Genomic DNA, 26,626 nt, shown 5'->3' on the forward strand with positions numbered 1-26,626 from the left:
AGGCACTTAACAACAAAATTTACCGGTTTACTTAGATATTATCCAGCTTTATCCAGAAATACAATGCGATCAAAAATTATAAGGTCCAGCTTGATCATTATGCTAAAATTTAGTTACCTCTAAGTATACTGGTAAAATTTAACCATTCTAACACAATCACACACTAACTTAATAATTTCTTTAACACCTAACAATACTAACAATTATTGTTGCTTATTGTTTATTGTTAAATCAGCTCAAGGGTTTTAATTGGTTTTAATAGTTTGCACATTTGTTACACTGTGTCACTGAAAATAAATGTATTTATATTATTATTTCATTAATTTAGTAAATAATAAGATGAAATATATAAAGTTTCAACTAAATATATTTTTTTTAATAATACACCGTGTGATTGAGTGAAAACGATGTTATAGTAAGCTTAATAATGGCATTTACACATTTACATTCAAGCTTTCCTGTCATTATGTAAATTTTTGACAATGGCAGTGACAGCTAGTAATTTTTTTTGTAAACCTGGTTCAATATTTAGTATAATAAATATAAATAATATTTAAAATATTTGCTGTTTGTGTGGGAACTATCATTTCTATACAGGGTGGCCCAATGTGCCTAAAATAAAGAAAATCAGATATCCTGTTTTAATAAATTTTGTGCAGTAGGTATGTCACTTTTTTACAAAAAACGCATACTATAGTGAAATAAATTTGAAAAGACAAATCATGGTTTATTTAAAAAAATAAGTATATTTTTATAGATATACCGGGTGCGTCCCAAAAGGGGCTCACGTCTATAACTTTTTTATTTTTTAAGATAAAAAAAACGAGATTTGGTATGTTAATATATGACATAAATTAGGATTGATTGACGTATTCAATTGTTTTTGGTCACTTCCTGTTTCGCCGGAAATGACTACAACTTTTGATTTTTAAATGGCACCCTCGGTATACTTCTACTTTATTCGATAGAAAATAACACCCTGAATGACATATCATATGTCAATTTTTGACAAATGAAGTTCGCTGTCATTTTATATGTAAAATTATATGGGGAATGTCATCGATCGTCATTTCCAAGCCAACTGGACGGCCGTTTTTTCCGATCATATGGTATAACTAATTAATTAATAAAGAAATACTAAATTTAGTTTAAAAATATATCGTATGATTGAAAAAAAACGGCTGAGTAATGACAATCGATAGTAATTTTGGCGAGATCAATCTCTAGACGTCGTTTACTAAAAATTGACATAAAACTTGTCAAACATTAAGATCGCCGAATGCCATTTTCAAAAACTTGCGATAGATATAGTAAGGTTTGAACAGAGAAATGATATTTGTGCGCTTAGTACGACGTCATTTTTATTTGATCACACATTTCTGTACGTGTACTTATATACAGGGTATTCAAGATAGTTTGAATCATAAATTTTTGAACCATTATAGTTCAAAGTTAAGAACTAATCTTATTTTGAACAAAAATGTAAATCCTTTTTAAAACGTTTAATATTTTTGGTTCAAGAAAAATAATAATATCATATTTCAATTTCATTGAATTCTATAGAATTTCCTTGAACCGTTACTTAAAAAAAGCAGTAATTTCTAAAAATAATCTTCAGTCTAGGAGAGATTTCTGTGTAACTATAGTACGTTTTTCAAATATTATGTTTAAATAACTTGTACGTATGCAATCACCGGCTTTATTGCTTATTTTACCCATTTATAGCTTATTTTATACGGTGAATAATTTTTTGCAAAGCATATGTCCTTATTTTTTTAGTAAATTTGGAACGCTGGTGTCGGCTGAGGGGCAATTTGTTATTTTATTTTAAAAGTAAGGACCCATGGTCGGAACCGTTGGGGGTGGTTGTTCTGGAACAATGCCAGGTGAGGATAGATCCGCCCATGGCCTCGCCGCCACTGACTAACGATGGGCATTATCCATTTTATTTAGGTAAGGTCAAAAATATCAATATAATGTATTCGTTTTCATATATATGTTTTCATTTATAGTCTCAGAGTTTTTTTTATTACTTTTAGTTCAGTCGTTGGGGATATTTGCTTGGAAAAAAGTCCGGAAGTGTTGCAACTTTGCAGGTTTATAGGTTTTGAGGTCCCTAACTAAAATCCATAAAATGCACATTTCCAGACTTGCCGCCGGCCAAGATGGCGCCCAAAATCGGTATTTTGTGAATATCTCGAAAACTATGCATTTTTCGCAAAAATTTGAGAAGAACAAAATTAAAGAGAATAAAATTTCCTATAAAAAAGGTTTTATGAAAATTTTCGCTAAAGTCAACCGTTTAGGCACAAAATCACTGGAAATTTTACAATTTTGCGTAAAATATGATATATTATGTATAGTCGGTTTTCCGAAATCAAATGTCGATTAGGGTTCACTAAAACTAGTTTTAGTTTAGTTTCTTTAATTTTGTCATAAAACAGTGGCGTATCATTAATTCGCCCATTAATTTATGAATAATTAATTTTGATTATTGATAATGCGTACTTGTTTCCACACCACCCAAGAGGTAAAGTATATGGCGCGTTTATTTTAACGTGGTCTCCCCGGAGGCCTACTCCACTAGATAAATTTAAAACTTTAACTTATCTGCACAAGCCCATTGATGTCAAAGTCGATCGTGTCTGCTGTGCTGGGCTCATCAGGGTGGTCTCTCAATACGTCCAACTCTTCATCTTCACCCACCAGAGGGATATCTACAGGCAAGTCCAACTCCTCTTCATCGGATTCGTCGAGTGACACTTCAGTGACGTTGTCACAGGATTTTCCATTTCAGTATGCACAAATCATTGAACATTTTAATCGTGCTTTTCTGCATCCGCAGGCTTTACCATAGTTGTTGGTTTTGCATTTACAGGATAAAAATGCCAACAGGGATTTTGGAGCTGGATCTTTCAACGTTGTGACTGGAGTAATGCCTGTTTTTGTTTTCTTCCGACCCCATTCTTCAGCATCTTTGGTACAACCAGACCAATGCTGAACCTGGTGGTAAGTTCGCAATGAATGCTGTCCAGCACGACAATTTTATTCATAAATTAATGAGCGTATTAATGATACGCCACTGCGAGGGGTAAACCGCAGAGGGAAAAGTGTACACCGTAATTCCTTTTACTCAAATAATTCCTCAGAATTCCTCGTAATTCCTTCGGAATTCCTTGGAATTCCTGGTCTTCAGGGTCAAGGTCAATCATTCAAGGTCTTCCTTGGAATTCATTGGTACGAACTCGGTAACTCTTTCAGTCTGAACCAGCGTTGCCACCTCGGTTTCGCAGTTCCGCTATGAATTTTCTGGTGATTTTTATAAATGTGTAATGTCTCTATAAGTACTAGATTAACAATAAAAAGTACTATTACGAGATTTACGTTTTTTAGTTAAATTTTAGGACTAATAGGGGATCATGAGATAAAATACTGGAAATATGTCGGCACTTACTTATTAAAATTATTTTTCTCGGGATTTTTTGAAAATGATAGGTACCTAGTTATACTCGTATCTATAGGAAAGGAAATTAATAAAACTTCAGTTGCACGTCATAATACGATCACCAGTAAATTCCATAAGATTACGCATGGTATCATTGATGAAGTGCACCTAAAGTTGTATTAATTTCCCTATAGTATATACCTAGGTATTATTCCGAGGAAATGAAAAAATCAACTTTACACTTTCTGGAGTACTGAATAAAAAAATCTTATGAGGGTTTCTTTAAAATGGCGAAATCAGGGAACGTTATAAGTAGATCTCTCGGGGGTGGTTCGGCCGTACTATTGGAAAATATTTTAGATATATAATCGAGGGTACAATATTAAATTAAAAGAATATCTAACCTGTAGATATTTGATATTGGGAAATTTTGGAAGCGAAAACGAAAAACGGATAGTAAAAAATCGCCTGCAAAACGTTTTTCTTTAAATTTAGTACTACCTATTATAGTATTCATGGTTTACTAATGTTCGTTAATTTTTTATAAAGTTGCTTGTAATTCCTCTTAATTCCTGTGGAATTCCTCTAAATTTCTAAGGAATTCCTTGGAATTCATTGGAATTCTTACGGAAATAATTGGAATTCCTAGTAATTTCTATGGAATTCCTTGGAATTCCTGGTAATTCCTTGGAATTCCTGTAGAATTCCTTCATAGTGTACACCATAATTCCTCTGCGGTTTACCCCTCGCGCCACTGTTTCATGACAAAATTGAAGAAACTAAACTAAAACTAGTTTTAGTGAACCCTAATCGATATTCGATTTCGGAAAATCGACTATACATAATATATCATATTTTACGCAAAATTGTAAAATTTCCAGGGATTTTGTGCCTAAACGGTTGACTTTAGCGAAAATCTTCATAAAACCTTTTTTATAGGAAATTTTATTCTCTTTAATTTTGCTCTCCTCAAATTATTGCGAAAAACGCATAGTTTTCGAGATATTCACAAAATACCGATTTTGGGCGCCATCTTGGTAAGGTGGCGGCGCCGGCGGCAAGTCTGGAAATGTACATTTTATGGGTTTTAGTCTTGTTTATATATTCTTAAAGTTGCCCAACCGACTAGACAAAATGTGCTGCCAACAGGAGGACAAATCGTGAACCTATCGGGGCGGAGTCAAAAATATCGATTATTTTCGTTATTTTCCTCAGAGTAATGTAATAATATAGCCCCGGGTTTCTGCGAACTTTAATAGTGATCAGCTGATTAAGAAATTTAAACGAAACTTTTATTTTATTGTAAATTGTGGATTATTTTTGCCTGTTATTTTAAGAATTCTAAACCGTATTAACAAAGAAATTATTATTTCGATATGTTGGTACATTATTTATAATTTATGATAATGCTAATTGCTGTTAATTAATATTTAAAAAAAGTTACATACCTATTTTAATTTGATTTAATGCAGGTTTATAAAAGAACCATTTCATTCTTAGATTATTTTATTCTAAATTGAGTGCTTTACGAATTTTATGATATTTTTTTGAAAACATGAAACTTTTACATTTTTGATGCCAACTAATTGGCATGGTATTATTGGTATGGAAATTAGCCAAGAAAGAAAAGAATTGGCTATAACTTGTAATTTTTCGAAAAAAATATTATACCTATATCGCTGAAAAGCTTAAAAAATGGCGCTTTTTATGAAGTCATGGCCAACTATGGTTTCCATTTAAAAAAAAACATAATGTTTGTGTCATATGTCAAAAATGACAGGCTTTAGAAAAAAAAAACAGAAAACACAAACTCATTAGGTATGTGATTATCTACAACTTTTATCTGAAAAGTTTTTGTCTAAAGTACCGTATGATCGAATAAAAACGGCTTCAGCGATGGCTATGAAATGACGATCTATGATATTTCCCATATAATTTTACATAGGTATAAAATGACAGCGATCTCCATTTCATAGCCATCGTTGGCGTTTTTATTCGATCATACGGTAGATTATAATGGAATTAGAGACAAAGTTTTAAAATAGCAAAAATTTGTTTTTTTCCAAATATCTAGTAAGCCTTGAATTTCTCCGAAAATCCGAAAGGCGCATATTTATGACCCCACAAAACTGCAATTTTTTCCCCATTTAACCGACTCTATCTCCAGTAGTTTCCGAGATACCCATAAAGAACATCGTAGGAAACTCACCCTGTTTAGTATTTAGAAACTAACTATTATTATTATTTGACTAGATTAATTTGATTAATAAAACTCGATTAATTTAATTTAAAATAAATTTGATCAGATTTTTTCTTCGTATATTCTACTACCAGAAAACCAAAATTATATGATAACGCACTTTTCAACGAAGTTGAAGGAAGATATAGTATATCTATCACAATACTTAATAGAATTACTACAATTAGAAGAAAAACAAAAAGAAAAAATACCCAAATACCTTCACCTACTACTCATCTACAAAGTAAACTAATATAATATACTACACAACTACTTCTTCACTACTTCAACCACTTCTACACTGAAAAAAGTATCAAACTTACTAATTAATCAAACAAAAATAACCAAATTATCCTTTCACCTACTACTTAATTGCAAAATAATAAACTATAAAAACACTACTAAACTATTTCTGGTATTCTACACTAAACATTATAATTAAACTTAATAAAATTAATCTAATTTTACACTACAACCACTACAACTACAAAGAAATAAGAACATTTTTTAAAACTAGAAGAAACTGAACCTCGATACGTGCAACCAGTATAATAGATCAAGCGGACAAAGAATATAAAATACTTTAAAAATGTGCATTCAGAAAGAAAAAATATCTCGAAAATTATCTAAACAAACATTTTTTATTCTTATCAGTGAAAAGCATCGGCCTCGTCGGCCTTGCGAAATTTTTCGGGTATTTACAATGGTCGAATTGTATAATTACCAGCTCTTATAGCATATCTAATAGACAAAAAGTATCTGGTCGATTAGTAACCAATTGGCACAGTCCGAAAATTATCGATTTTTATTTTCTCTGTTTTTATTGGTCGCTTCAAAATTCAGAGTAACAAAAAATATTTTTCTGTAGTAAAAGACTGTGAAATACGCCCCGCCATCTGGTGCTTTACATCCATAAACATCTTAGGTTGAGCTACTTTAAAAATTCATATACAAGGGTTTTAGTTAGGGACCCCAAAACCTATAAACCTGCAAAGTTTCAAAACTTCCGGACTTTTTTCCAAGCAGGCTCCTTTTTTGATCCCCAATGACTGAACTATTTGTTTTGTTTAAAATTTGACTTTGGTGTTTTTCAAAAAATCTTTGGTTAAAAATTACCATTTTTTCTCTAATCTAAATGTTTATCAAAATAAAGAGTTTTATTTATTTTTATTTTGTTTATTTGTAGTAACAGAAGTTTTAAATTTACAAATATGCTAATTAACTACAAAAAAAACATTAGCTATAATCTTACGTTACATAATTTTAAATAATTAATCATAAAAATCATATATTTTGTTGCGCCATATCTTAAATTTATAAACAAACAATAAACAAGGATATAAAGTAGACGCGTTTTGCGGTTAATCTCTCCAGCTTATTTGAAATTGTAATGACGCGTTCGTGACTCCAAAACTAATAAATATTTCTCACTCTACTTCGTTTTCTATAAAAATATACACATAAAACACATTTTTCTCACTATTCTCAAGCCTTTTCACCGATTTTTTGAACGTCAACATGTGTGTTTAAAATTATTATTGGCGCGTATAAAGTATCTCCTAGACGGCGTTCTTTTTTGTAAGTTTTGCGCGGAAAAAATCTCTAGTGTGTGGACGTATAGTCTGTTTATCGTTAGAATTTTGACAGGGAAAACAAGGTTCAGGTTCCAAGCTAAGTTGTTTTTTCTGTCAATTTTTCGCTGTTAATTTTTTACACGGGCGGGCAAAACTTTCCGAAATCGATCGACGTATATGTAAGTCTTTATATATTAAAGTAACTAAACTTTCGTTTATTTTTGCTAGTGTTTGACGGTGGTCTGTGCCAGGCATTGGCTTCTACGTCGGAAATGGAACGGTCCAGCTGGATAGACGCGATAAAATGTGCCAGTTACGAAGGGGTTAGGGCGGAATTGAACGCTTTAAGACAGTGCATAGAGAGGAAGAGGAATTCTAAGCCGAATGTAGATTTGGCAACGTGGAGATTACAACAGAATTGCACTCTAGGTACGTAAAAACGGTAAAAAATATTTTATATTGATTTGGAAAATCCAACGTAATTTACATCATCTAGTTTTATTTGTTTATTATACAGGGTGGCCCGAACTGTATTCCGGAAACTTCGGCAACATATATTCTGCCGATAAAAATAAGTAAAAAAGTTCCTATAAATGTATGTCCTAAAATGCTTAGTTTCGGAGATACAGGGTGTAGAAGTATCATTTTTATTTCGATTTTTTCTAATTCATTTCTGAGGTAACGTCAATATTTGGATGAAAATTGGTGTCTGGGAGTTTTTTGGCATGAGAAATTTGATTTTGTTGTCAATATGACTCCTACTTGTAGAGGGCGCCACCTACATATTTTTTAACTGGTTTGAAGACTAATAGCTTTTCGTCCGTACCTGTATAAAACTACTGAGTAAAAAATATACATTTACGACGTTTTTTTTTACGTAAATGGAACGATATTTTTGTAAGAAATATGATCAAAAATTTGATGTTTATCAGAATGATGTAAATAATCAATATATTATTATTTACAGATGTTAATGAAGTACCTCTGTATGAGATTTCGATGTCCTGCGATAATTTGCTTTGCGACGGCCATGGTAGACCCCCAAATCCTTCGTTAGCTGTAGATATTTATATGCCAGAGCAGAAGTTGTGGGTTCAATACGGAAGAACCGAAATTATTGAGGTACATTTTATAAAATCCATATAGAAGTTTTTTTCATATATTTATCCACAGGGCGACCCCGAAAAATACTATGTATCAGGATTCCTATTTATTAAGTATTATAACATAGTACCGTGTGATAGAAAAGGCGTTAAGACGTCTAGGGCTTGACCTCACCAAAATTATTATCGATTGTCATTCCCCAGCTGTTTTTGACGCCGTTTTTTTTTTTCGATTGTATGGTATTTTAGAAACGGAAATTTTATAATAAATTCACTGAGCAAAAGATATACAGCATCAAATTTAAAAAACTACAACTTCAGTGGAAAAATATATTTCAGTGACCCTGTATATCTCTGATTATATTTTATAAAAATGCTCAACTTTACTATCATGACCTTACTACTTACTTACTAAAACTTACTTTTATTTATAAAAAAAAGAAGATTATTGAAAATATTAAATATTGAATCTGATATATTATTTTTTCAGAACACTGTGTCACCCTGTATATTTTTACGTGTCTGAATCCATTTCCATACTTATATATTATCAACGAATGCACATTCTTTGAATTTATAATGTGTTATCGACGTATTTATGCTGCTATTCATAGATTTTGCGTCAATACATTAGGTGGTTGATTTGAACTACTCTCTTTGTTTAGTGTATTATTGACTTTTTTGACAGTAACAACTGATTGTAAGCTATCCAAAGTATGTAAAAATTGAAATTAGGTTATTTAAGTACTTGATTTATTTTTTTAGTACATTTGTATTTTTTATGTGGTGAATTTTAATCACGCAGAAAAATACGTTTTTTTTTTATTTTTTTCAGAAAAGCAGTAATCCTCAATTTTTGAGGACAGTGAGTTTTAGATCATCCGATGGTTTGTCAGGTGAATCGCGTGTGAGGTTCACGGTTTTTGACGTGCAGGAACGAGTGTCACACACGGCCATACCCTTAGGCTCTTCCTGTGTTCTTTTGAGCGCCATACAAGATTCCACTAGGTAAGAAATTAACCTTAGATTAGGGATGTGTACGATAATTAAAAACGTCCTTTTTACATCTGCAAAAAGTAGGGTTAGATGACAAAATATCCAAAAAAAGTGAAAAAGATCTACGTCTACACACCAAGTTTAAATATTTTGAAAAATTTTCAAAAAATGATTTTTTTTTCAAACGTCACTGAAGTATTAAATTTTGCGACATGATTGACAATATAAAAATGCAATTTTAACGCCTAGGCATAAAAATAAAGCACTTTTACCCCTAAGCTCAAAAGTACGAAAATATATTATTAAACTGACATAAAGTGTCAAATTCAACGAGTGTAACCATAGTTTCTCGATATATAATTAATTACTTATTACTTGGAACGTTTGAAAAAAAATAGCATGTTCTATTCGGAGTAAAAATGACATTTTGTGGCTCGCCTGTATGTCATTAAATAAAATGACATTGTGTCAAGTTGTCTCCAAGTCAAACGTACAGCCTCGCCAGAAAAAGTGTCATTTTACTCCTGATAAAACAGTTTACTATTTTTTAATTAATTTAATAATTTCTGATGTTTTAGGTTAAGAATTCCCCTGATGTCCAGACAAAACACAACTGCCGGTTTTCTGACCATCAGCGCATGGTCTTTAGAGGCCGAGGATCGTGGTAGTTCCACAGAGCACACGCCATCTAGAATTCCAAGTATCAATGCCAATCACGCACAGGTAAGAAAATTGTCTTCACAAAAGTTTTATATCATAGATAAATGAAACAAGTTTAGATTGGAAAGTGCCCATAAGGACAATATAAACACTATTTGGCGCTATTCTTGCAACGGTCGCGACCCAAAACTTTTGAAAATTTCGGAGCGGTTCGGCTTTTTCCGGAATTATATCGCCAAATATTGTTTATTCAAATTTACTATTATTTTCGTTTAATTTTATAAATAAAATACAGTGTGTTGCGTACAACAAACTTTATTTTATATAAGGACGCATGTATGAAATACCTATGAAACATTGCAAACTGACGTTATGCCACGATCCACGATGGTTTTTGCAGTTCACAGTTCACAGCACAGCTTTTTAAGTTATTAATGCCACTTTTTCACAATTATCACCGGTTGGAGTAAATAAAACTTGAATTAAACTCACAAGATAGCAATAATTACTTTGAAAATGGACACTATAAACACTTTTCGGAATTTCTTTAATGAGAGCGGTTTAGATTTTGAAAGCTTATTATGATTTTTGAAGATTCTGACTTTGACAAGAGAAAATTACTTCTGTTTTTGTTTGCCGTTGTTCTTAGCGACCGCTGTAGCAGCGCCAGATCGCATATAACGGTCGCGACCCAAAATAATTTCGCGACCTAACATTTTTACGGGCTTTCCAATCTAAACTTGTTGCATTTATCTATGTTTTATATACCTACTATTTACTATACTTGTACTTATATTTTTGTCCAAGGTACTTTGGGGTAAAAAAAAATAAAAAAAATATATACGTTTTTAAGATATACTCTATATTTCATGTTGTCTTCTTTTTCTAGATTGATTTTGCTCCATTTCCACCAAATTTTTGTCCAGCCATCTGTAATAATTCTCTTCGATTTTCTTCCTGAACTCTTCTTCATCACTATACCCTATCGACCTTGTTCTTGTAACAGGAAATAATTTCCATGTATCAAACACTGAATTATAAAGATACTTGAAGTTGTCCTTGGTCAGTTTTAGGACCGAATCAACACTCCAAGTGTCTTTCTTCTTTTTCTTTGTCTTTTTTGATGGTTTCTGTGAAGTGTATGATGGTAGAAAGTCAACTAGGGCTTCCCAAGCGTCGCCTAAGTGCTCTGCTATGTCGGTAAAAAAGGTGGTGACATTTTTAACAAAGGAAGGTTTTTGTTTCTTCTTTTTTGCTTCGAGTGACTGAAAATTAAAGAAAAACTTTGAATAATCATTGTTTTTGTATCTGTCTGCATAGATTAAATATATCTGTCTATTTAGAGCAGTGATGGGCGGTGGGTAAATTACCACTGGGTATAAGGTCAACACAAAATCAAAGCCCGCTTCGATACAAAGATAAAAAACTCTAATATTTCTTCCATTCTTAGAAATAAATACCCATAACTTTATATCGTTTGAAAGGGTTAACTATGAATTCTATTTAAATAATTATATTTTTTATTATTTCTGACAAAAAGAGCAAGTATAGAAAACAACTGACTACGCCACTGGATTGTGCTTAAAAAAGTGCCTTAAGAACGTCTTTACAGAATTTTATTATTCCGCGAAATGAAAAAATTATGGGTAATTTTCAAAATGGTAAAAATTAAAAAAGACCTCGTATCTCAGTTGGCAGTGAAAATATCAACAGGCGGTTTATGACATTAAACGTGTCTCAGAAATCGAGCCCATGAGATCTACGTCGGTTTTGCTCTATCTAGTCAGGAAATAGGTTTTCTCTGTTAAAACAGACCAATTGCGACCATCCTGTATGTACAGGGTGGGTCAAATTCGACGCTTTTAAATGGAAACACCCTTTTCTATAGGAGATAGAAGAAAACTAATATCGGGGTCTGGAGCTCAATTTTCACCAAAAACATGATGGTAAAAACCGCACATCAACATCTGTTACCGTTTCGGAGTTACGAGGTGTTTTTCAAAAATGTGCATTTTTAATAAATCGCTGTAACTTTTTTGCTATGGAAAATTTTCTATTTCTATGAAAACATTTCCAACGCACCTTTTTACGTAGAATTGAATGGTTTAAGTATAATTTTTTTAAAATTAATAATTTAAGAGTTATCAACAGAAAAATTGATTTTTATTTGGGATACACTCTATATTTGAAAAGAATTTAAAATTACCTTTCCAAAAATATAGCACACTTGATATTTTGTTATAATCCCCTTCGAAATACAGAATTTTTAAAAGTTCGCCACTTTTAACTAGTAGGCTTTGGACCCCTTATTGATGATATGCCTTTAATGGAACTCGAAAACATATTTTTTCAGCAAGGCGACGCACCACCTCTGAACGCTGAAGTTATCAGCAAATTTTTGCAGCCAATTTCAAAAATAATTGTATAGCTAACCAAGATCCCAGCCGTTGGCCGTCGAGGCCGCCTGACTTAGTGCCCATGGATCTAATCCTACTGATATATTTGCGGAAGAATAAAGGTTCCTTATGCTTCCGTATAATCTAGACAAAAATTAGAAATACTTAGCAGTTATGAGAGAGTATCTTTCACCCCCACTGAGTTAATGAATTCCGCGAGAAATATTCAAGAACTGCCCTGTCTGTCCATAACAGAAGACGATCGATATGTCGAACACCTGTAGCAAAATCTCATGTCTTTGTTTGCTATTTATTTCTATTGTTATTAGATATAGTTTAAATGTGTTAATGTTGGTTAAATATATTTTAAATTGTTATACAATTCTGCATCTCTCATAGCAAATATTATTTTCGTTTTAATTGATGCTCACAGGTAGAAGCCGTTCAAAGCCTACTTATTTACAGCGGGCGAATTTTTATATATTCTATATCTCGAAGAGGAATCGAGCAAAATATCAAGTGTGTTATATTTTTGGAAAGGTAATTTTAAATTCTTTTCAGTAAATTAAAAATATACAAAGTGTCCCATATAAAAAATAAAATTTTCTGTTGATAATTCTTAAATTATTAATTTAAAAAAAAATACTTAAACCATTAAATTCTACGTAAAAAGGTGCTTTGGAAATGTTTCCATAAAAATACAACATTTTCCATAGCAAAAAAGTTACAGCGATTTGTTAAAAATGCATATTTTTAAAAAACGGTAACAGATATCGATATTTTTGAAAAACGGTAACAGATATGATATTTTTCCGAAACGGTAACAGATATCGATATGCAGTTTTCACCATCATGTTTTTGACAAAAATTGAGCTCCAGACACCGATATTAGTTTTTGTCTATCTCCTAAAGGGTGTTTCCATTTAAAAGCGTCGAATTTGACCCACCCTGTACATATGAAAAAATATGAAAGAAAATTAAAAAAAAGTTTGATTAAAATAGCTCAAAGTAACATTCATATTTAGTAATTAAAAAAAAATACAATTTTTGTTTAAATATTGACGTTCTACTTAATATAAATAAAATATGATCTTAAAAAGACTAAAGTGTATAAAGTCGAAATATTTTAGATTGTGCGTTCAAATTTTTATATATTTTGGGGATAATCATTTTATACACCGGGATTTGAAAAAAAAATATAAATGTTTTTAAAATTTCTTATACCATTGTTCGTATATTTTGTACAAACTAAATCCCACTGAAAATGAAAGCGTTATATGAATGTTGTTTCGGTAAACAGCCCCACCCTGTATATTTCTAGGTACTTACATGAAAAAGTAGTAGAATAACAACAAAAATCACCGACTTGTGACCCATCGTTTCGACCTCATCAACTTCTTGCAGTATACTAACACTCATACCTCGTCTTTAAACAACAATAATTGTCCAAAACGTTTTCACTTTTGAAAAAAATAATTACAAAGGAAAAAATCAAAGTCAAAAACCTAACAGCATACGCGTACGTATCGAGAACAAATCATTAAGAATGTGGATTTAATAATATCCAATCTTCTCTCTCTTGTTATTTTTTAATTGTTTTTGGTCGTACCAATCAATGAAGAACGTGGTATAAACACAGTTATGATAATAAAACGCCGGTGTCGAGTATCTGTGCCATTACCTCCGCAAGTAGCATATGGTCGATGAGTACCGATGAGTACTTCGACCTAAATGTAACGAAGATAATTTAAAATTGTCGTTACATGGTTTGACGGCTGTGCGTTGGGGCGTTTAAAGATATTTTGATCATTAAACTGAAAATTCGTTGTTGTTAAATATGTTAGAGAAATTTTCTGGCTTTTTGGTTCTACAGAGAAAGTAAGAAATTAATTGAAATTAAGTGGATAATAAAATAACAATAAACAACAGCAATAAAATTAGGTCACCTAATTTTATTTTTTTAATACTACTTTTTTGTGTTTGATAATTAAGAAATGGAAAAAGATTAGATAACGTTTTTTTTTCGTTGATAATTTTAATATGTATACAGGGTTTTTTTAATAAGAGGATAATACAGGGGATATTTTTATATGTATCCAATTCATTTCTTTGTGACTGTTTTTTTTTCTTCGTTGATCATTTTTTTTGTAACCCCTGTGTACACGCTCAAAAGTTTTAACATCCCATATCTTTAAAACTATGCATTTCTGGATACCCTGTATATTATTTAATAACTTACTATCTCAAGCTATACAATTTTTTAATTATCTTCCTAAGAATTACAATAATGTCACTGTCATTCAAGTTCAGACACGATGTATTGCCAGATGTATATACTTTGCATAAAACTATAATCCAGTAAAATTGTATCGCCGTATAGAGAGTGAAAAAAAAATTACGGCAAGCTGATTTTTTCAGAGTTTGTCACTGTCTTCTGAGTGTAAAATTAACAACATCGGAAATTTTCCCCTTGCAGTTTTTGAGCAATAGGGGTGTTTTTTTTTAAACTACTACAACAAAATAATTAGACGCAAATTGTACATAAGAACATTCTCTATAAGTTCGCCTAATGATTTTTTTATAACTTTAATATTTCCCGACTTAGCGGCCGTTTCATGAGCCCTTTGGGGTGGTTTTCAAAAAGTGTTTTACAGCATATTGACCTGTATGGTTTTTCATAATAAATGGCCAAGCAACTTTTCCTCATGAATTTTTTTTGTAGCTTGATTATTTTTGGAGATAGCGTCCAGTTCATGAACAAATTAGGGTAGTTTTCAATGTTACTCTTTTTTCAGCAAATTCACCTTAGGAAACTCGTTCAAAATAAGAGTACATATACCTTTGCCTTATGAACTTTTTTTGTAACTTGACTATTTTTGGAGATAGCGCCCAGATCATGAACAAGCGGTGGTAGCTTTAAATGTCTTTTTTTTCAGGAAATTTACAAGTGCTATTGGAAAATGGATTCGTGTTTTATTTGCAAGAAATTATTGAATGTTGCTGAAATTGTGGAGTTTGCTTGTAATTTTAATATGAACACCTTTAAGTTGGTAAATTTGTGAAACTAAACAAAAATTATGAAACTACCCCAATTCGTTCATGCACTGGACGCTATCTCCAAAAACTTAAATTAACAGTGATACTATTGCGATTTATCGAAAAGGACTGTAAAATAGTTGATTGTGTAGCGTGCGGTAGATCTCGGTCAAAAATCGAGGGAAATAATGAAAAACTTCGCTAGTAAGTGACTATATAATATACATACATGTAGTAAACCGATCATTTATGAAATTCACTTAAAATTAACTAATTATATTTTTTTTTTGCATTTCTGCTTTTATTTACTACTTGTCAATGATTAGATGTCAAAGAATTTAGATACGTCAATTTGACTTACCTGCTTCAGTAGCGTATCGGATGTTTGTGTTAATAAATAATTATAACTTATCTATTTTTATTAGAGTTGTATATTTTTATAACAATTGTAATAACTACCAACCTTTATTGACAACGTAAGAAGTCAGCCTTTCCTAATTTGTTTATTCAAAGGATATTTCCAACAATTCAAATTTGTCTGTCAAATTGAACTGTCAAGAGAAAAGACGTAGATATATTGATCTCCTTCCATAGATTTTTTTATTTAGTGAGACCTTTGAATAAGAAGACTAAGGAAGGAGCATAATGCTATCCATGTATTCATGCATGGTGGGCGGAAAAGCCACCATAAAAGCTCTCTAGGGTGGGGATCCTTGACAGTTCTGTTTGACGATTCATTTGACACATTTGAATTTGATTTGAAATTTTGTGGATTTGTCAGTCTTTACGGAGCTTATTTTATGTTATTTATTATTTATTCTACTACTGATAGTTGTATAAAGGTAGTAAATCTAGATGGAAATTGTGGCAGAACTTAAATTAACAGTGACACTATCGCGATTTATCGAAAAAAGACTCTAAAATAGTTGGTTGTGTAGCGTGCGGTAGATCTCGGCAAAAATTGAGTGAAATAATGGAACAACTTTTCGCTAGTAAGTGACTATATAATATACATACGTGTAGTAAACCGATCATTTATGAAATTCACTTAAATTAACAAAATTATATATTTTTCTTGCATTTTTAGCTTTTATTTATTACTTGTCAAAGATTAGATGTCAAAGAATTTAGATACGTTAATTTGACTTACCTGCTTCAGTAGCGTATCGGATGTTTGTGTTAATAAATACTTATTATAACTTATCTATTTTTATTAGAATTATATATTTTTTCAACAATTTTAATAACTACCAACATTTATTCACAACGTAAAATAAAACAGCAAATTATTGAGTCCACCCCACGTCTACCCTACATCATAGTTTTACATTTTTTAAATAAAATTAGAACGACACTGATAAACCGGAATTTAAGTCGGCCATATTTGTGGCCCATCGCGGTGTACCTAAGATTTTTGATATGCTCCTTCCTTAGTCTTCTTATTCAAAGAGTGAGACCAAGCAGGTGTCTTGTTTGATTAAAATTAAAATCTTCTACGCCATTTTAACTCCAATCACATTGATTTTTTTTTTCAAGTCAAGTATACAGGATGATTTTTTATTTTCTATTTTACAGATTTGGTCACACAGAAGATCACAATCGCTACCTCCACGTCTGGGTGTAAAAATGCGTCTACCATCCCAGTCGGAACTGAAACTACTGTTTTCTTCGCCATATTTGCACACTTACAGGTTTCATTCGGGATTGGGTGGAGACATTTGCGTGCACGAGTACATGGCCGAGAGCAAGCTCTGTTTTTCGTTTCCACATCAGATTTTGTAAGATTTTTATTTATTTTTACGTCAATTAAACCTTTTTTTTTTCCTATTAATTTTACCTATTTAGTAATTAGTAATCATAAACATTTAGTAATTTTTTAGTCACATTTTTTTTTAAAATGCATTTACATCCAGTGTTTTTGCTATATAAATGTGCCTAACAAATTATTATTTATGCCAAGTAGATCAATATTCATACATTAGACAGTTAATTAATCTAGTCTTAGAAACTACAACTGTGTACTTAGTACCCAAGTAGCATTTTCACGACTTGCGACCACATGTTTACTAAATCACAACGTTGGATTAATTACAAAAAATAGTTAGCTCCCTACCTTGGGTATTAAAATAAATTTAAACGTTTTTATAACGTTGTGCCGACGTTGGACTAGTACTACAGCTAAGTAGGAAGCTTCTGCGACGTCGAATAAACGTTGTCTTGTAACCTTTTTTGCTTAAGTGATCTTTAGGTGATTCGGACAACGTAGTTACAACGTTGGACAATATAGAGTTTTCCGACGTCAGTTTCAGGACCTATTCCAACGTTATGCAAACGTCGTCTGTTTTACTAATTCCAACGTTGTTTAGATTTCCTTATTCTTACGTGGGTAGGACGTCGAGTCACTACCTTTTTGCAACTGTATTGAACCATAACCTTAAATTTTAAATTTTCATTTCATTGTTCTGTTCAGTCAGACAGTTCAGTGCTGCTTTTGTTTTTATAAAAAAAAACTTAATTAAAATGGGACATAAGAAAGATACATATAAAACTAAATTTAAATATACATCGACATATATTACCGATAGTTTATCCACTCCCTCGTTTATTTATATTATAGAGGGCGGCACAAGCTAGACTCTAGGATGACTAAATTAGGCAATCTTGCGACTAGTATACTACCTGTTAAGGCCGAACTGCGACTTTATTAGTCCAGTATGCGACTACTCTAACTACTCCATCTTAATCTCCAAAACAACAAAGTGAAAGCCGCCATGTTGTTAAATAAGAAAATGTTTCGTTCCTAAAATAGCAATTCCTGCTTTTTGAATACATTAACTTGAAATATTTGACCCTAAAAAACACGCGGAAACAATTTTTTCGACTGCGAATAAATTATTCTCATTTTACTAAAAAAAAAATTTAAGAAAATTTTTAAAACTTCTTTAATTTTAAGGCCCATTAGTATTTTTCAAAGTAGAAACAATACATTTATCAATAAAGTTGTTTGCGTTTATCTTTTTTGCCTTGGGTAACGAGTTACAGAGTCGGTTAAAGTGTTTCAATAATTATGATCTTCAAACATCCTCCACACTTAAATACTTTTGTTTTGTTTTCCTTCACTGCCATCTGACATATGTCTCTAACTAAATCATAAAAATAATATTTTTACTAAAATTATCCCAATTTAGGATAAAACGCGACTTAGACGCCATATTAGTTTTGTATTTCTGTGAATTAGGATTTTAAACAACGTTGCAGTTTGTACTAAATTAGGCTTCTAGCCAACGTCGGTATCCAACGTCGTTTCGACCCAAAAATTATTTTCCAAACTAGTGCAGACTAGGGTTGGCACGAGGTTGTGCCGACGTTGCGCCCCGACGTTTGGTCGCGTGACACAACGTTGTCCCGACGTCCAAATGCTGCTTGGGTACGATAGTAATACATTCTTCCTGAGTTCACATTTAAATTTATTAAATGTTAGCTGACAGTTGTGTCATTTTATAGTCCATTTCTTAAAGCTTGATACCACAAAACCTTCATTACAAATGCAAAAAGCGTTTTGTTGTGACAGTGTGACATGCTAAAAGATAGGACCAATTTCATTTTAAAGCTTCATTCAGAACCTCCCAATTAGTGGAATAAATTAGCGGTTTCAATTACACTTTATACTTTACGATCATTCACAATGTCTAAAAAACACAATTAAAATTAATAAAATATCCTAGCAACAGCTTGCGGTAGCCTGTTGTATCCATAGAGAAAACATAATATATAAAACTAAACGTTCTCTAACCCAGTGTGAGTACATATTATCAAAGCAAAATCTTTGAAGGCGGGTAAAAGGACAAATAACTCACAATCTTTAAGTTGTTTAATTTAAATTTTAATGCTTCAAAAAAGCAAGGGAGGCGACATGTTTCGGGAATTTAAACTATTCCCATCATCAGGCCCAAAAGCTAAAACAATTACAGAGGTCAAATTTACAAAATTTTATAAATTTGACCTCTGTAATAATATATAGCTTATATAACAATAAACTTTTGATTTCTAACCAAAAGTTTTCTGAAAAAACTGTCGTATATGTATTTTCTCGTTGTACAAGCTATAGTGTAATTATAGTGTAATAAGTTTTAGGATAAAGGGCATAGAAACATTTCCTTTATAATGTAATTATAGGGATGTATGGATTCATCAAGAAAAAGAACTTCTTCAAGAAGTCGCAGGGATGGGTGAACTAAGAGAACCGTGGCATTCAAGACAGGTGGAACTGTTAGACAGGCATTTACACCTGTTACGACTTTATTCACAGGTAAAGTTTCAAGTTCGGTCCTTTTAAAACCTTTTCTGTAATATTTTATTTAACACAATGTTCAACTACATCTAAAGCAATTACATACATAGTTACTTCTCGTAATTTTCTACTTTAATATTAATTGGTTTATCTTTAAGGTAAATATTTTATAAATCATATTTCTTTGTCTCTAATTAGGCCAGGGAGAATTTACAAGCGCACAAAGGGGCTTACTTCAAAAAAAGCTCAAGAAAAACGGACAGGAGCTTAGAATTCGCACCTATCAACATGCATTTGCAAAGGATGTGGGTGCACAATGACACATTGAATAAATCCGGCTTCTACGATTGGATAACAGTTGGTGCTTTCACTGCGCACTCGCACAGATCCAAGAATGGAGGTCTTATTAGGTAACGCTTCGTTCACATTACTTTTTAAGCACCTTGTATATAGGATCGTCCACTGTTCCAACTGAATTTTTTGAGTGTGTTTTATTTTTAAGAAAACAGATAATTATACAAAAGATATTATCAAAAGAGATATTATAATTAAAATATATATTTCTCCATTATTAGGTTAGTTCAGCAATTGAAGGAATCTCCAATTAAGTCAAGTACAAACTACCAAATCGCTACAAAGATATCAATGGCCAATGATGCAATACAGGTAAGGTTTTACTACTCACGACTATCGTGATAATAATATATATAGTGTGAACCAAAAACAAAGATCTCCGGCAGTATTAATACGCTGTCCTATTCAGAAGACGTGTAAAAATTAGAAGAAAAGCAATTTGGTTAGACATCATACTTAACGTCTTACGCTTTATTTTTCGATTCTTAGCTGATAAGTCACAGATTGTCTCTCTCTCTTGTCCATGTTTATCACATGAAACAGAAATTCTTCATCGTAAACGTGAGTCCCTTTTATTTGTTAGATTGTATGATTATTTTTTCTTTTTATATACTGATCACCAAATTTACGGAAAAAATATCGTGCCTCCTTGTCTAATGTGCACGAATAGAAAAAGACGCTAGTATTAACAGCTTAAAACTTACGTACCAATTCAGGAAATACGTGAAAACCAATATGGCGTCGAAAATGATGACGTAACTGCCAAGGATCGAAAAACAAACCGTAGATAGCTGTAGAGGAGTAGCTTCATTGGCGGCTTGGAAGTTCTGGAAGAGGGTGAACACTAGAAAAACTTACGTACCATATTTTGTACATAAGTCTATTCTCAAAAATAAGGTTATTTGGCACCAAGGTTCATAAAATGAATAGGTTCTGACTCTTCCCCTTAGTCCCTATAAGCGCTCTCTGTTTTGTGCCTTTTAATAGATATAGCGCTGTTCTTTTCGAGTTCGCATTTAAAGCATTTTTTAATTTCTAAATTAGAATAAATATTATATGGTTTATCTCATTCCTTCACCCATTTGAGTGTCTCTTACTCTATCGCAGGCAATAAAGCAGTTGCGCAAAGAAGTTGTAGAAGCCATGAAGACTCTGATGCGATTAGCTAAAGAAAAACAAACCAACGGCATGTTACCAATTTGCGAAGACATGATCAACAAAACTAGGATACTCCTCAGTCTCTGGGATCCAGGATTAGTTGAAGAAGCTCTTAATTTCATTGAAGAACACAAACTGGTTGTGACAGACGATTCAGGGGTTTGCGATGACTTCAGTCTGGATAGCAGTAAGATTATTAGATATTATTAATCAGTTAATATTTTATTTATATTATACAATAAAATATTAATCTTAATTTTAGGACATTTATACTCATACAAAATAGTTATTTTCTGTATAAATTGTAAATAAAATCACTTGTTCTCTGCAGTAGGTGGTCGACCAAGTCTGCTTCTGTCACCTTTCAAAAGAATAACTCAACAACTAACATCTCTGGACCTAAAAAGTCCAGAACTGGAAGATTTTGCCACTCCATGCGTCCACAAAACCATGGAGGATTTGTGGAAGGTTCCAGAAAAAAGAACTGAGAATTTGTTGAATACTAGCGATGGGTTAAAGTCGTTGTGTTCCAACATGGTCACTCCTGATGAAACCAATTTTGTAATATTTCCCGATGTGGAAGATTCGAATTTGGAGGTGAATATAAAGGTACCCCTGGACGTCGTTCTTTTTGGGCAGATTTGTCCGCCCAGCTAATAGTCTGGGAACTGACTAATGAATATGGTGTGATTGCTTTCGTTTTAATTTTTTTTTCGTGATTCTGTAAGAAATTAAAAAAAAATACAAAAGTATTACAATAATTCCACTCATATTTGAGCTAGCTTTCAGCCTGTAATACCTGAATTTACGAGGGTGGTTAAAAAGTTATTAGTTTAAAATATACGAGGGTGATAAGAAAAGAACGACGTCTGCAGGAGTCTTAACTAATTATTATTATATTTGGATCAACGAATATTAACTAACTTAATCTATATTTGAAGACATCCATGGACAGTATTCAACTTGAGGTTCCTACCATTTACAACAACGAAGAATCAAAGGCTGTTGATCAAGATACGGGTACCAGATTGTTTTTAGACACGAACGCCATGTGCAATTCACCTTCGGCAAATTACTACAAGCCAACGGATGAACCGGAACCTTGGGACATCACCCAACTGAATATAGAGGCCAGTGTTATGTGTTTAGTCAGTAAAGTTAAGGTAGGTTAGGGTTTACAGTTGAATTCAAATAAAATCACTCTATAGTCTGTCCAATTAGAGGACCCATGACAGTGAAAATTGTGTCTGTCATTTAAATTTACAGGTAAATGGTATTTCGTGTCCTTTTTTGGCAGTCGTCTGTCAAAATCCTTCCTGATTCATTGGACACACTTTATCATATACTATCCTTTAAGCTTGATTTTCATGCATCCGTTGTTCGACGATACGATGATACAATATTAATTTTATTGGTTGAATTTAAAGACTTAGATTGGTTAGAAAATTACGCAATTTTTAAATTTAATGCATTTTCATGCCTCCGTTCATTTAATATACGATTTGCTTGTGATTGATGTCATTTTATATTTTCATTACCATAACGATTTCGCTGTTTTACTAATAGTCTAAGAGCTAACAACGTTTTCGAGAGAGAATTTTAAGACAGCTGGTTCTTTAATATATCTTTTGCTATGCTCTCCTGAACAGAGTGCGGACCGTCTGGCTGCCGGTAGACGTTGCATTTACTACTGCGCATCATATTTGTATTCAACATCTGTTCACTACTAAGGAGGCTAGGACAAACTTATGTATAGTATATTTAGTTTCATAAAAAAGTAGGAAAGTAATGTGAAAATCGCATCATTGTATGTCGCATCAGTGTCTCTACTCACAAACGAGAAATCATAAATCACATGAAAATAGGAGACCCTGTACAGATTTGATGCGCAGTAGTGAACCGCAGTAGTCTACCGGCAGCCAGACGGCCCGTACTTTGGTCAGGAGAGCACAGCAAAAGATATATTAAAGAACTAGCTTTCTTAAAAAAAATTCTTTTGTTTTCCCGACGTTGCTAGCTCTTTTACTATTATATTTTTATTAAAGTTAGATTAAATTTGTCAAAAAGTGTCAAAACAAAACGTCCGTTATCGTACGATCTTTCACCGTTGACGGACTGGAGTAAAAAATTTACGGATGAAAAGTGGCGTTATGACCAATCAGAGCGCCGAGACAAAACAAGCAAAGATAACCAGCTGGTTCCGAACGAGCTGTGTTAATGTTAAAATACTAAAATAATACGATATTTCTCAGTTTCTCTGTGGAAGATGCGGTAGCCCAGCCGTCAGACTCAAACAGAACGCCAACAACCGTAAAAAAATCGTCCCCGTCCCGCAGCCGGTAGGCAAAAACGTGATAAATCAAACGGATGACGTTACGAAACCCGTTAACAAAGTGGTGAGGAACGGCAACAAGTTCACCGACGGCCTGGACCTGACGAAGATCAACGATTGGGCGGCCGAGTTGCGGCCGAGCATGCGCAAACTGCGTCAAGCGATGGACGGACTGTTGAAGACGGCCAGATTGACGCACTCGGTGTTTAGGGTGCAGGAGGACCCTAAGGCGGCGCAGAGGGCTTGCAATGTGCGGTATAGGAGGGATGTTTGTTTTTCACAAGCGGTAAGAGTGTATATTTTGAACTCCATTTACAAAACGTAGGGCGTATTACGTTAGTCTGGTTTTATTATAATTAACGATGTTTATATATTTAACTATTTTTTGTATGTATACATTTTTCTATTAAATTTGATTTTTTACACAACACGTAGTAACGCTTTGCATTAGATTTGTTAGTATTTTTTAAAAAATAACTTTTAAGAAGGTTTTTATATTTAAAATGATAGTTTCAAGTGAAATTATATAAATGAGCGTATTTAAATTCAGACCCTCGCAATAGATGGCGTCACTAACATGGAACCAATTTTTAGTAAGGCATTTTTCTTTTTTTTTTCTTGGTATATTCTTTGGGTGTCATTTTCTATTGAAAAAAGCTTTGAATAAGAAGACTAAGGAAGGAGCATAATGCTATCCATGTATTCATGCATGGTGGGCGGAAAAAGCTCTCTAGGGTGGGGATCCTTGACAGTTTTGTTTGACGATTCATTTGACACATTTGAATTTGATTTGAAATTTTGTGGATTTGTCAGTCTTTACGGAGCTTATTTTATGTTATTTATTATTTATTCTACTATTAATAGTTGTATAAAGGTAGTAAATCTAGATGGAAATTGTGGCAGAACTTAAATTAACAGTGACATTATCGCGATTTATCGAAAAAGACTCTAAAATAGTTGGTTGTGTAGCGCGCGTTAGATCTCGGCAAAAATTGAGTGAAATAATGGAACAACTTTTCGCTAGTAAGTGACTATATAATATACATACGTGTAGTAAACCGATCATTTATGAAATTTACTTAAATTAACTAAATTATATATTTTCTTGCCATTTTAGCTTTTATTTACTACTTGTCAAAGATCAGATGTCAAAGAATTTTGATACGTTAATTTGACTTACCTGCTTCAGTAGCGTATCAGATGTTTGTGTTAATAAATACTTATTATAACTTATCTATTTTTATTAGAATTATATATTTTTATAACAATTTTAATAACTACCAACATTTATTCACAACGTAAAATAAAATAACAAATTATTGAGTCTACCGCACGTCTACCCTACATCATCGTTTTACATTTTAAAATTAGAACGGCACTGATAAACCGGAATTTAAGTCGGCCATATTTGAGGCCCATCGCGGTGTACCTAAGATTTTTGATATGCTCCTTCCTTAGTCTTCTTATTCAAAGGAAAAAAGTAAAAATAAATCCGTCGGTGCCATTTAAAAAACAAAAGTTGTAGTCATTTCCGGTGAAACAGGAAGTGACCGAAAATAGTTGAATACGTCAATCAGTCTTGATTTTTGTCATACACTAACGTACCAAATCTCATTTATTTATCTGTAAAAATAAAAAAAAGTTATAGGGGTTAGCGACTTTTTAGAAACACCGGTATAGTGTTGTAATAGAGAAAATATTCCTATTCGTGACGAGAGGGCGTTGGTGTTTCGGCGGTACGTTCCCTTAATAGGAACATGAATGAGCACAAAAGAAAACCTTCTCTATAAATACGTTTGTACAGTGATTGTTTATTTTTGAGTCCAAATAGCATAATATTTTTACAAAAAATAGTATTTTATCTATAGTATTTTTAATAATTTTAAATTTTTAAACAATTTTTTTGCATTTTAGTCCGCGGACATGGCCTCTAAGATGAGTAATAGACAAATTAATTTTAGAACAATAATAGCTACTTTTGGAAAATTTGTTCAAACTTGATACCTATAAAATTGTTATTTTGCAAATAGCAGATGTTTGAAGCTAACTTCTTTTATAAACATTTAAACAGCTCACGGCTTTGGTGACGGGTCTAATGACGAAACTCTGGTGTCACAAACCCGACCCAGCCTACGTCACCACATTGGGCCAGCTGGGACCCTTGGCCCACTTCGAGGGCCTGCTCAGTTACCACGGCAACGAAGTGGACATGTGGGGCGACATGTCAGTGGCCATAGAAGACTTAAGGACAGTACTTTTCGTTTTAGTCAGGGGGGCTAGCCCTTCCGTCGAACCTGTGCCTTCACCAAAGTAAGTGGTTGTGTGATAGTGTGTTTAGAACTTGCCTAGAAGTATATTAGTTAACTATGAGCGATACCAAGTAAACTTTTAGTTAGCGATTTTTATCGATTTTTCATTGATGCTAACCAAAACATGTTCGGCGCCGAGCTGACTAACTGGAATTTAAATTTCCCGCTGGGATTCGGGTTGTAGCTCTGCTGTAAAAAATGTCAAGTTGCCATTTATTTATTTATTTCCTGACATTATCATTCTAGTCTAAAAGCTGGCTACATAAAAAAACCTTATCATCGTTACATGGCTAATTTTTCTTGCGAAGTATCCTTTTGTGTAGCCTTTGTGACATAGCCATGTCTGCCAGCGCAATCCCGGGGCTTAAAGCGGGGGCGGCAAATCGAAAGGGTGAAATTTTGACACTGAAAATATTATACGGTACACGAGTTATAATTGCGAAAATAGCTTTTATTTATTATTAAGAAACGTGGAAAAATGTTGGCAGACACTTTTCTCGTCGCTAAACTGCCGGCAGACAACGCGAAAGAGACATGACATTTTTTTCCAGAGGTCATATTTTAATATGGTATACATGCACGGCAATTGGTGGAATGTCAATCATTAATAAAAACAATGCCAAACAGGCTTGAAGTGGTTGCAAAAATTCATGCCAATGTAACGCCATATTAGAACAGATATTTTTTAAAGTGTCCGAACATTTAGTTGTCACGATATTGTGCAATCTTTTTG

At 32.8% G+C, this 26,626-nt stretch overlaps 1 protein-coding gene across 2 annotated transcripts in view; it reads left to right on the forward strand.

Annotated features, from left to right (window-relative positions):
• Window positions 1–26,626, forward strand: part of LOC115889869 (inositol polyphosphate-4-phosphatase type I A) — a 33,740-nt gene that overhangs the window by 1,092 nt on the left and 6,022 nt on the right. For both annotated transcript variants that reach the window (XM_030909950.1, XM_030909951.1), the window contains 14 exons: window positions 1,780–1,953; window positions 7,487–7,687; window positions 8,226–8,380; window positions 9,197–9,369; window positions 9,936–10,080; window positions 17,025–17,227; window positions 19,626–19,758; window positions 19,939–20,150; window positions 20,316–20,406; window positions 21,202–21,439; window positions 21,584–21,849; window positions 22,194–22,415; window positions 23,505–23,870; window positions 25,656–25,894. In XM_030909950.1, coding sequence (XP_030765810.1) covers window positions 1,780–1,953; window positions 7,487–7,687; window positions 8,226–8,380; window positions 9,197–9,369; window positions 9,936–10,080; window positions 17,025–17,227; window positions 19,626–19,758; window positions 19,939–20,150; window positions 20,316–20,406; window positions 21,202–21,439; window positions 21,584–21,849; window positions 22,194–22,415; window positions 23,505–23,870; window positions 25,656–25,894 — 2,818 coding nt within the window. The remainder of the gene's footprint in view (window positions 1–1,779; window positions 1,954–7,486; window positions 7,688–8,225; window positions 8,381–9,196; window positions 9,370–9,935; window positions 10,081–17,024; window positions 17,228–19,625; window positions 19,759–19,938; window positions 20,151–20,315; window positions 20,407–21,201; window positions 21,440–21,583; window positions 21,850–22,193; window positions 22,416–23,504; window positions 23,871–25,655; window positions 25,895–26,626) is intronic.

Source organism: Sitophilus oryzae, unplaced genomic scaffold (assembly GCF_002938485.1).
Source record: "Sitophilus oryzae breed Bouriz unplaced genomic scaffold, Soryzae_2.0 scaffold_857_pilon_pilon, whole genome shotgun sequence".
Taxonomy (NCBI): domain Eukaryota; kingdom Metazoa; phylum Arthropoda; class Insecta; order Coleoptera; family Curculionidae; genus Sitophilus; species Sitophilus oryzae.